The following is a 12,341-nucleotide window of genomic DNA, read 5'->3' on the forward strand; positions in this document are numbered from 1 at the left end:
TCTTAGTAGGTCAAAACAGTAATTATTTATTTCTTCCCCAATTAATGTCCACTGTGGGTCAGGCAGCTCAGCTAAGTGGCTCTCTCTCTATTCTGTGACTTCTCCCATTGCAGGGTTCTAGCATCTCTGCTGTCTTTGCCTTTAGCTGGGTGGATAGGAGAGAAAGGAGAGCCCATGAGAGATCAATCTGGATATTTTTGAACTCAGGCCTGCAAATGGCACACATTGTTTTTGTTTACATTTCATTAGCTAAAACCAGCTACATCACCTCCACTACCTACAAGCAAAGTTCGGAAATGCATTCTCCCAAGAAGCGGTAATGGAGCATCTATCTGGCTAGGCTCTGTCATAGCAAAGCATTGTATCAATGGCAGCAGCTGTGAACCAGTGGAGAGACAGACATTTTGTTATTGCTATTAAAACATTGCAAGTTGAACTTAAATCTTGTTTGAGGTAAACTCAGTAGCAATCCTTGAATAACTTTCTATGAAGACAACTGACAGAACTAAAGAAAAGGTAATACCTGTCACACAGATAACAGTGCCCACTATTTGGTAGTCACGATCATGAAGGCAGCTGATACATACTGAATATATTAAATGCTCCTCACTGGAAGCAGGTGATCTTTGGGAAATCCAAAAGTGAAGAGGGGATGAAGAAAGAAGAGATGGAAATGTGCCCAGACCAGACTCACTGACCTCTCCTGCCAGCTCTCCAGGATTCTGCTCATTCTACAAGACATAGTCAGGCTGAATCCAGGTTAAGCCAGGATCATCCAAGGGTCATGTACAGCCCTCTGACTGTTTGTGTATACCTGTAAGCTAAAGATGAGGTTTGTATGTTTAAATGTTTTTTTTAAATAAAAAAGGAATACTATTTTGTGACACTGAAAATTACATGAAATGCAAATTTCATTGTCCATAAATTTTGTCAGATTTCAACCAAACTCATTTGTTTGCATATTATTTACAGTTGCTTTCATTCTACCCAACAGAATTGAATAGGTACAAGGCAGACTGTATGTGGCCTACAAAGCTGAAAACATTTACTATCTGGCCCCCAGTTTGCCAACGCCAAGTACTACTCATCTGGGCCTCATAGCTTTTCAAGGTTTTGAAAATGTTATTAGGTTCATGAAAAGCCACACCTCTTTTATTCCATCTTTATTTGATGACTTCTTCACATTGAAAAAATAATGCTGTTATTTTTTAAAATCCACTTTTAACAAAACATCATCATCTAGATGTCAGAGGAGCAGTCATCCCGAGCATTAACAATCCTACTGCTGAGCCTGCAGAGATAATGATATTATCCTTGGAATCCACCATGATCAACCTTTGAGTTTTCAATCCTGAAAAAGAACTGCGACACAGCCAACACCGCACCATCCTAAAATATTACATAATTGCAGCATAGTCATGTTATGTGACTGAAAACCTTCACTATAAAAAAGACATTCCCTGGGCATAAAGTGTACAGGTTTTTAACTGTATTTAGAAATCATTACCTTTTAAAACTTGCTTGTTCCCCTTTGAACAGCAAGTTAAAAATGTCAGGAAAAACTGTACAAAGTTTTCTTTAAAGAAAAATGTTCCCATACTGGTGATGGTGTGAAATATTTCATCTGTTAAAATAACCTGCAGAAACTCAGCTGCAATACCACAAATGACAGAAATGAACAAAGAGCCTTTGGGTTATTTTGATATCCTAAGAGAATATGTGAATCTCTCTTCTTCTAATACCTTAGGAAAATTATCACATTTCATACCTCCTTAGCAACTCATGAGATTTCTTTTCCCACATCTGATTCTTTTTTTTTTTTTTTTTTTTGGACAGGGTTTCACTTCTGTCACCCAGGCTGGAGTGCAGTGGTGTGCTCTAGGCCCACTACAACCTTCACCTCCCCAGCTCAAGCAATCCTTCTGCCTCAGACCCCTAAGTAGCTAGGACTACAGGTGTGCACCAATATACCCGGCTAATTTTTGCATTTTTAGTAGAGATGGGGTTTCACCATGTTGGTCAGGTCGGTCCTGAACTCCTTACCCCAAGTGATCTGCCCACCTCAGCCTCCCAAAGTGCTGGGATTACAGGCGTGAGCCACTGCATCCAGCCTGGTTCTATTTTAAATGTGTAGTTGACAAAAGCACTGTCTTAGAAATCAGACTGCTCCAGATGCACACTCTCCTCTGATACTTAAGCTCTGTGACTTTGGGTAAACGGCATGCTGCCCTGTGCCTCAGTTTCCTCATATGTAAAATGGGGTCACACAATGCGGACTTCAGAGAGCTATTGTGAGAATCAAATAGGGAATATCATGGAAAGTCCTTAGTACAGTGCCTGGCACACAGAAAACTGTCAATAATATTGTCATGATTAGTAATTTTTATAGTCTCACTATTTTTTCAACTGCATTGTTGTAAAATGTAGAAATAGTTACAGAAACAAATAATGACCATTATCAACAAAACATAAACCATCTGTCAGTGAATTAAATAAATTCAAACAGAAAAAGCATCTTCCATTTAGCAAGGTACAGAGTGAAATATGTCAGTTACATGGTCAGAAATATTACAGGTATTAAGACAATCTCATCATTTTGCATTTTGCTGTCTTAAACTCTTAGTAAATCTTAAGAATTATATAATCACCTGACTAAGTCATGCTGCCACTATTTAATTCCTTCTCATGGTGAGGAAAACACTGTCCCTTCAGGGAACCTATTATAACTTGAAGCACTGTTCCTCAAACTGAGCTGAAAATTGTGTCTCTGATGCTTACAGCCTTTGGACCAAGTCCCACACTCTGGAGACAAATCTAATAATGCTCACCTTTGACAGGCCTTCAAATATTTGATAACATCCACACTCCTCCTTAGTTAACTTCTGCAGTTCCTTCAGCCCTCCATCACACTGCAGGGTTTGTGGCGCCTTCCTCACGTTGGCCATGAACCCTATTGTGCTTTAAGAATAACACAACCCCCTTAAAACAAAAATCTCTAGACTCTGTCCTGTGGCAAATGAACAACCACCTAAATTAACCCAGCTTTGAAGCTGGAGAAAAGGAGTCTAAGTATGTTCTCAGAGGAAAATTCAGATCAAATTAATTAATGTTTTCACTGTTCTGCAGGTTAGAATAACAACAATCATACTGAGAGGCACCATGAGAAACCAGAACTTTAGGAAGGACTCAGTGCTTAGAGAATTTCAAATTGGAGGTCTTGTTTATTTAGTTCCCCATACCTCAAAATGGATTCTTAATGTCTGAATGATATTGAACCCAGCAATTCAATGAATGTGCTTTTCTTTTCAACACTGTCCAGAACTTTGAAGGGTCGGAGATTTTATCCCATTTGCAAACTAACAGGTGAGCCTGCCATAGTTTTGTGGATACTCTCAGAAGACACGAGACTCCTGGGTCAGAGACAAAGGAGTTTTTATCCAAGGCACAGCAAGTAGCCTAAGCTTTGTGTTCCTAGTGTTTCCACTTGCCCCAGAGTCCCACAGGCATGAGGTGGGACAGTGTATGTGAATGGTAAGATTGCAGTGGGTTTTCATTACAGCTGAGAAACCTCAGGCTTCAACATCCCCCAATCTTTTACAACAGACTGCAAGCAAGCTTACCCAGCTTTTGCCCCTGAGAGGGACATTATCTTTATTACACTGGACAGTAAACAAGCCTGTCCTCCACTTCAGAAGAAGGGACTACCTCTATTTCCCATGGCTGTTCTCTATGCAAATATCCTTAAAAGGAAGTCTATGACAAAAGCTGCCAAGGCCTCTGCTTGGAAGACGTGTGCAGGGCACGAGACACATGGACAGTGGTCTCCCAGTGCACAGCAGGGTTTTATTAGAAGGACTACTTACTTCTCTAGAACATTAAACCAATCAGTAGTATTTACTGAATGTCTGCTGTGTGCTCAGCAGTTTTCTAAGTACTGTGAAGAATAAAGTCCACGATCTTTTGATTCCAGGAACTTAGAATTTTTCAGGTACTACTTGATCTAAAACAATAGGGAACAACGCAAGATAAGCAAAAGCTAAATTAGGACTTACACATTCATTCATGCAAATAAACATTGCACACTTAGTATAAACACTAGTGCTTAGTGCCAACAGTATGCCAGGCACTAATCTAAGCCATTTACACATATCAAGACAAGCATGTGAAATACTTCCTAGTATACTCCTTTTTACAGATGTAGAAATAGAGGGACAAGTATGTTGAGTAGCTTGTCTATAGTCACACAGCTAGAAACTCTTCATTGTGCCCAGACACTGACTCCAGAGCTACAGTCTTACCCTGAACACTGAACTGCCTACCTCATCACAGACACTTATCCAAACTGGAGCTCTAAAGTCAGGGCAGGGACAAACCCTGCCTTTACAGAGCTAACAGCCTCAAATGGCACACTTATTAGTAGCTATTAGCTTGATGAAAGGGAGAATAAAAGGGCATTTTTGACAGGAATCCAAGCTGAGGAGTGATTGCAAAAATCAGTCCACAAGTGGTGATGGCCTGCGCCAAGCAGGGGCAGGGGAAATGGGGAGGAGGGTACAGAAGAGGGAGAGCAGAGACATAAAGCATGAGAGACGTGAGTAACTGGAAGTCAGAGGTGAAGAAGAGAAAAGTGTCCAGATGGATGCCAGCATCTGGACTGGATTCTGCATGTCTGTGCGTCACTGATCAAAATTAATGGAAGTAGGAGGAAGGGCAGGATTGGGGAAAAGAGACTGATTCCATTTGGGACACACTCAGTTTGAGGTAACTACACAATGTCCAAGTCAAATGTGGAGTCGATCCAGAACACGGATATTAGTTGCCACCATGGATGTGGGTGATTTGGACCAAGGTGCATGTGGAGCATGCCAAGAGTACAGAACACAACCAGACAGCAGAAATACACTCCGGGGACAGGCAGAGAGGAAGAGAGGAGTTCAACGGAAGGAGCGATGAGGCAAGCTTGCAGTAGTCAGGGAACCCCTGGAACAGGGTTTTGAGCCAGCAATAGCAGGGGCAGCCTTGGTGCCATCAGCCTGGAGAGCAGGGTGCACAGGGCAGTGCAAAGAGCTCACTGGGGCCAGAACATGCATCTTGATGGCACCGGCCCTGGTTACTGGATGGGTCTTTGTTTCCTAAGTGTTCAGAAGGTGGAGATGTGCATGTTTGAAGGCAGAATCCAGGAGATTTTCAAGTATGAAGGTATTTCAAATACAGTGTGTCCCATGATAGGAACTCGGGAGGAGAGAGATATCAATGTAGGATTTAAAGAGTTGGCTCCCAGCATATACAGCTAAACTCCCTCATCCATTCTTTGGCTCTAATGCTGAGGTCTTTCAGGGTAGTCCTGGGTGAGAGCAGTGGCTGCAGATGGGGAGAGCAGAATCTGGTTATGCTGTGAGGGTCTTGTCTGGGAGCCTTGGAGTACATATCAGATTATGTCATCCCCCTAGTCACCAGCCAGGTGCCCTTGTCACTGTCAACAAGTTCATCACTCTGGGAAGGTAGATTTACACTGGCAGGAGCTGTGATCATCCTTATGATACCAACTCAAAGTCAGAAAGAGGTTACAGTGATTGAGCCAGTGCCCAGATTTGGGGGAGTGCATGGTGCAGGAGTGAGCATTTCGGACAGAGTGAGCATGGTCAGCCTCACAGGGGCTTCTACGTTGTGAACTGAACGCGAGCCCGGGGAATCCCACACTTCTAAACTGACAAGGATGAGAAACTCTCTTGGCAAGAGGCAGGCTACAGATGCCTGTTTAAAGGAGCTGCAAGAGAGGCTGAATCACTTAAGAATTGAGAGTCTTTTCAGGAAGGGAAGAAGCACATCCTGGCAAACAAACATGACCTGTTTCAGGGTTTCACACTTGGATGGCTCCAAGATGCTCTCCTGCCAGCTATCACTGAGGAAGCTGATCAGGGCTGCAGAAGTAGCTAGGGAGTCAGTGCTATGCACTAGAGAGGAAGAACTTGGAGTAAGTTGGAGGAATATGACGTTAAAATATAACAAAGATTTTAGAGAGGCAATAGAGATTCACAGAAAAATTTCAGGGTCTGATGTGGGGAATTACACACGTCATGGAGCCGTGAATCCTTCTCATTGGCAGAAGACTGGGAATAGTCACTGAACAGTTATTCACGAAGTCACAGTTCTCCAGGAAGGTCACCACCAGCTTTCCATGTGCTGTACCTTCTATCAGGAAGATTCTCCAGATCACTGCTTCCTCCTCCTCCTGTTTGTGAAAAATACCTACTTATCTTTTCACACTAATCTCAGGAGCCCCCCACCTCCTCCCCAGGAAGGATAATCCCTCCTTTTTTGTGTGTACCCCAGTACCCCATATGTGCCCCTCATCGAAACTGGTATACTTTACAGCAACTTTTCATTTCCAGTACAGAATTCCTTCTGGTAAATTCCAGCCCTTAAAGGACAGGGACCATGTCTTACTGTTTGATTCCTCAGCCCCTGCCCCAGTACTTGGTATAAAACTGGTACTTGGCAAATGGTGGGTGGCCACCATCCCCCACCCATTTCCACCGCCTCCAGGAAAAGAGTGCCGAATGGGAGCCAGGACCAGAGCTGTGAGAGCTGAGGACCTGGAGCAGTTCTGGATTTCTGGGATGGATTGGGGGAAACTGGAGAACTAGAGGAGGCAGGAAACACAAGTGACTGTGTGGGAAACTAGCGCCCATGCAGCCAGCCCTGTGACTATGGAAAAGACCCCTGAGAGAGGGAGTGGCCAGAGTAGAGTAAACCACTGCTTCAGAGCTCGGAGGGGGAAACAGCTGGGAAGAGGGAGGCGGAACCAACTTCCTGGTGAGACTAAGGGCCTACCTTTTTTGCTTTTCACTTTCCTGGGTCAAAGAAAAGCTCTTGAGATAGGAAAGGTGACTAACTGAGTCTGGATCACAAGTCGCCACGAATGCTTCCCTTGTCCTGCCTGAAATCCCACCAATCAGAATACCAGGAGATGTAGGTGGCCATGCAATGCAGTGCCTTGATGTTGCGGTGATGAATGGGATGGATGCACAGGTTCATTGCTAGAAATAGCTGGGAATGCTGCTTGAAGCCCGGGGGAAGGCAGGTGATGGAGAGCAGGAATCACTCCTGGGAGTTAGGGCGGGGGGTGGGGAGGCATTGTGTGGGAGAGCTCTTATTCCAGGGATATCACAGTCCAAGTCCAACACAGCAGACAGAGCCTGGGTGTGCCAGCCCCAGTTTGTAAGCCTCCCCGGTTTTCTCCAACTGGTTTTCTGCTCTGCTGGAGACGGTCCCCTAGCTGCTAGGAGATGGCCTGGCACCAGCCCCATTCCCGTCATCATTCTTGTATGTGCCAGATGCAACCCCCAGATTACCCTGAGGGTGACTCAGCCCCATCATCCGGGGGAGATCCGTGTCCCCTCTTGCCACCTGCTATGGCTGCACTCCTGGGCTGGCAGCACACCCCTCCACCTGCAACACTGCAGCTTTAGGATCCAGCTTTCCTGATGACTGTTGGGGGCCCAGGGGCCATGGGGGAAGCAAATGTAGCCAGCAGCAGGTGGCAGCCTATAGATAACTTTTTCCCTTTCCCTTCTGCCTTTCTTTTCAATATGTAATGTTTGAAAATGCAGCAGCCTCAGCTTCTCTGAAGATATCCTGGGAAATCCAGTAGCCAGCTTGGAAATACACCTTCTTATATTTACTCTCTCCCTTTCTAGGCTTCACCCTGTATTTGCTCTGACACCCGCTTCCCTGGAATTTCGTTTCCCAGCAGGGTTAGCTGTAAGCTTGCATCTCAGGCCTTTGTCTAGGGCCTGCAGGCTCAAACCCTGGGAGCCAGGACAAGGAGGGTCTAATAATCAAAGAAAGTACCGATCAATATTTTGTGTATTTAAAATGGAAAACTCTATAAATATTTATTGAGTTTACTTGTTCTGGATCTGAGTTGAAGTCCTGGATATCCTTATTAATTTTCTGTCTTGTTGAGTCTAAATCTCATTATGGGTCTTATGTATCTGGGTATTAAGATCTCTTATTGTTGCATTGATCCTTTTACCACTGTATCTTTGTTGCTTTGAAGTCTATTTTATCAAATGTGAGAATTTCAACTCCTGCTTTTTGTTTATTTATTTATTTTTGCTCTCCATTTTGTTGGTAAATTTTTCTCCAACCCTTTGTTTTGAGCCTTTGTGTATCTTTGGATATACTGTTGGGTTTTGGCTGTATCTTTTGATTGGGGGATTTAGTCAATTTAAATTTAGGGTTACTGCCATTTGATGTTAACTGGCTATTTTATTCATTCGTTGGTGTAAATTCTTCTTTATGTTGGTGCTCTTTACTTTTTGGTATATTTTTAGAAAGGCTCATACTGGTTGTTCCTTTCTATGTATAATGCTTCTTTCAGAAGTTCTTGTAAAGCAGGCCTGGTGGTAATAAAATCTCTGAGTACTTGCTTGTTCATAAAAGATTTTATTTTTCTTTCAATTGTGAAGCTTAGTTTGGCAGGATATGAGATTCTAGGCTGAAAGTTCTGTTCTTTAAGTATGTTGAATATTGGCCCCCACTCTCTTCTGGCTTGTAGGGTTTCTACTGAGAGATCTGCTGTAAGTCTGATAGGCTTCCCTTTATGGGTAACCTGGCCTTTCTCTCTGGCTGCCCTTAGTATTTTCTCCTTCGTTTCAACCCTGGTGAATCTAACGATTATGTGCCTTGGGGTTGCTCTTCTTGAGGAATATCTTTGTGGTGTTCTCTGTATTACCTGGGGTTGAATAGTGTCCTGCTTTGCTAGATTGGGAAAATTTTCCTGGATAATATCCTGAAAAGTATTTTCCAGCTTGGATTCATTCTCTCCATCACATTCAGGTACACCAATCAAACGTAGGTTGGGTCTTTTCACATAGTCCCATATTTCTTGGAGACTTTGCTCATTCCTTTTCATCCTTTTTTTTCTATTATTGTCTTGTCATTTTATTTCATTAAGTTGGTCTTCGACCTCTGATATCCTTTCTTCTGCTTGATCCATTCTGCTATTTAAACTTGTGCATATTTCACTAAGTTCTTGTGTTGTATTTTTCAACTTCGTTAGTTCATTTATATTCCTGTCTATATTGTCTATTCTTTTCAGCATTTCATCAAACCTTGATCGACCATTATTAATACCCATTTTTAGAATGAAGCAATATTCCTGTTCTCTCTCCTTCTTTTTCTTCCTCTTCCTCTCCTTCTCTCCTTTTTTTACTTTTCAACATCCTAGTTCCTCACTTCTACTCAATACATTCCTCTGAACACCCGATTCCTTGTGATTCTCCTGTCCCACTGAAACCTCCAATCCATTTAAAAAAATAAAAATAAAAATAAAAAACTTAATATTCCCTTTAGCAACATGTCTTTTGAAAAAGAAGATAAAGGTAATTAAAAAAAAAAAAAAGAGAGAAAGTACCATGGAAGAAATACAGGATAGATCCTAATATTCCAAAAATACAACTACTTGGGCTTGCCTGGACTCTTATTCTCCAGAGGCCACATGAGACTAGTTACCGACCTTCAGCGTGCTCTCAGTGATATCTGGGCACAGGCTCATGCATGCACCCTGGTTCCAGAACCTGGGGCTAGAGAAACCTCATGCTGAGAAGAGGGAGAAAGAGCTGAATGCTCTGCTCCAGGGTCATGAGGGCATGAAGAGGGGGGATCCTCTGGAAGATGGGCACAGAGCTTGGCTCCTCTACCAGACTCAGTTTGAGAATCTCTATTCTTTCTTTTCCCACATCCCCTGCCAGAGCTGAATAGAAGGCCAACATGGGGAATGTAACCGGCTCTGTGGGGGACAGGGAGGGAGAGTTCTCACTGGTGAGGAGCCGTGCAGATCTGGAGGCTCACCCAGCCCTCCTACGTGAAGACCTCGGGCACATTAGTCAACATTTTAAGCTTTAGTTTACCCATCTCTCCAGTGGAAATGATGTCCAGAGAAATTATGAAAGACTGAAATGGGCGGAAGAGATTCCCAGGAGTCTTTTCAATGGATGGCCAGGCGTTAGTTGTCCCAAGAACCCTCCTGGCCTTTTAGATTCTGTAGATCATCTTTGATGATCTCCAAGGAGGCTATTTTACAACTTGTTAGAGATGGAAGCTAATTTATAGAAAAATCATAGAGATGCAACTATGTCATTCTTTTTTAGGACAATACAAATCATATCTGTCTGGTTGAATATATATGTTAAATTCAAATTTGAACTAGTTTTTACATTTTTATCAGTTCCCTTATTCGTGAATGAGCTAAGTAAAACCTTTGCTGCATGTTCATTTTATGTAAGAGTCATGATCTTACTCTTTTGAAAATTATCCTTTATAATGCCAATTGAAAAGCGATGTCTCAGAATTAATCAAGATCACTTTTATGAGTTGTCTAACATTGAGACACCAAAATATAGGTCAGGTAAAGTTTAATTTGAAGTAAGGTAATAGCAGAAAGGAAAGGAGAGAATTACAGCTGAACTGTGTGTGTGAGATTTAATTGCATAATCTCATTTAGTATCAACACAACCCAGTGTGGTAGTTTTTAAATCCTCATATCACAGATTAGGCCTAGCCCAGGCTTCTAGGTACTTGGGAACTTGATCCAGGCCAAGATGGGCATAGAGCTAAAATGGAAATCCAGGTCTGTCTGACTCCAAAGCCCATGCCAACCCCCCACCAAACTCTGACACAGGCCTAGAAGCAGCAGCACAATGTGGTGGGGAAAACATCTCCATGCATCACAATGGGTGCTGCAGGTCGGGAGGGAGAAGACAGCTCAGAACCTGGGCACCCAAAAGGGGCACAAGAAGGAACAAGGAGAAGAAGAAAGCTGGCAAAACTAGGACGTCCAGCTTTTGACTGTCACAGGCTGTCTTCCCCACTGCGTTCTTCCTACTCTTCTGCCCCATAGAAAGCTGAGTTCAAAGAAATTCAAGTTCACACTAAAATTTAACTAAAAGTTCATACCTTTATCTAAGAAAGGACATTAATGTTTTCAAATTTCTCAAAGTCACTCTTCTAGGCCATGAGCAATGTCAGTGACAAGATAGAACTGAGGACCCCTGACTCCTAGAATTGTGCACCTAGCCCCAAACTACATCCTCCTCTGAAGGCACTAAAGAGCCATTAAGCCATTATTCATCAGAGTGGTGAACCTTCTGAGAGTCATTTATGATACCATTCATCAAACCACTGGCCAACATGTCAAGAATTTTAAAAGGTTGAATGTTTCCCTGTTTGCTTCATGTAAAAGTAGATAAGAATGCACAACTGGTGGTTAGAGAAAAGTCAAGTCGGAGGATATATTTGTACATTTTAATTGCTTCACTGTCATTTCTCTTGGCAAAGAAGATGAGGGCCACAGAAAAGCACCATCAAGAAGCACCTGTGGGAGCTCTGCTGCTAGCCGGTCTGCTTAAATGGGGCTGCTATGGGCTTTCTGGTTACATTCCTCATCTAGCTATGCACATTCTTGGTATCTCAATGAAACCAATGTCTGCATCAGACTCCGTGCACCTTTTCAGTAATTTTTCAGTTTATTCCAATGTATCCTCTTTCCAGGGAGTATGTGGTCCCAAGTGCCCATTCAAATTATCATTGCAATATTTTAAATGACTATTCCTCTTCCCTTTTTTTTTTTTTGAGATGGCGTTTTGCTCCCATTACCCAGGCTGGAGTGCAATGGCACGATCTCAGCTCACCGCAACCTCTGCCTCCTGGGTTCAGGCAATTCTCCTGCCTCAGCCTCCTGAGTAGCTGGGATTACAGGCAAACGCCACCATGCCCAGCTAATTTTTTATATTTTTAGTAGAGATGGGGTTTCACCATGTTGACCAGGATGGTCTCAATCTCCTGACCTCAGCCTCAACCTCCCAAAGTGCTGGGAATACAGGCTTGAGCCACCGCGCCCGGCCACTATTCCTCTTCCTTATGTTATACTCTGACTAGTGATTTGGAAATACATAGGATTTTTCTGAAGAAGAAAAAATATTCCGGGTATGTTCTTGGCAAGTGAGAACAAAATGTCAAGCTTTCAAAATGAAAGTATATTTCCTAAATTATGAAACAAGGGACATTTCCAACGGACCATTTTTCTTCTCCTGACTACTGGAGGTTGTTTCAGTTAAAGCCCTTTGAGGATGAAGCGGCTACATTTTAATCCAACTGCATGCCCAGGAGTCAGGGAAGGGAGCCTCTTCTTCTTTAACAGGCTTTTGGGCAACTAATCTAATCTCTCATCTAAAATAGACTCAAGCCTTATCAAAAGCTACAGCAAATATCTTTTGAGTGATTGTGAAGATAATAGTAGATTACATTTCCTGATGAGGTACAGGAATAACTGGTTA

The 12,341-nt window shown here is 42.9% G+C and overlaps 1 protein-coding gene across 1 annotated transcript in view; it reads left to right on the forward strand.

The window, feature by feature from the left end:
* The first annotated feature begins 5,084 nt into the window (after nt 1–5,084).
* LOC108590206 (uncharacterized) overlaps nt 5,085–12,341 on the forward strand; it is a 139,103-nt gene continuing 131,846 nt past the window's right edge. Inside the window, exon 1 of the mRNA XM_054246420.1 lies at nt 5,085–5,199. Within this exon, the coding sequence (XP_054102395.1) occupies nt 5,085–5,199 (115 nt within the window). The remainder of the gene's footprint in view (nt 5,200–12,341) is intronic.

The sequence above is a fragment of the Callithrix jacchus genome, chromosome 16, assembly GCF_049354715.1.
Source record: "Callithrix jacchus isolate 240 chromosome 16, calJac240_pri, whole genome shotgun sequence".
NCBI classification, from domain to species: domain Eukaryota; kingdom Metazoa; phylum Chordata; class Mammalia; order Primates; family Cebidae; genus Callithrix; species Callithrix jacchus.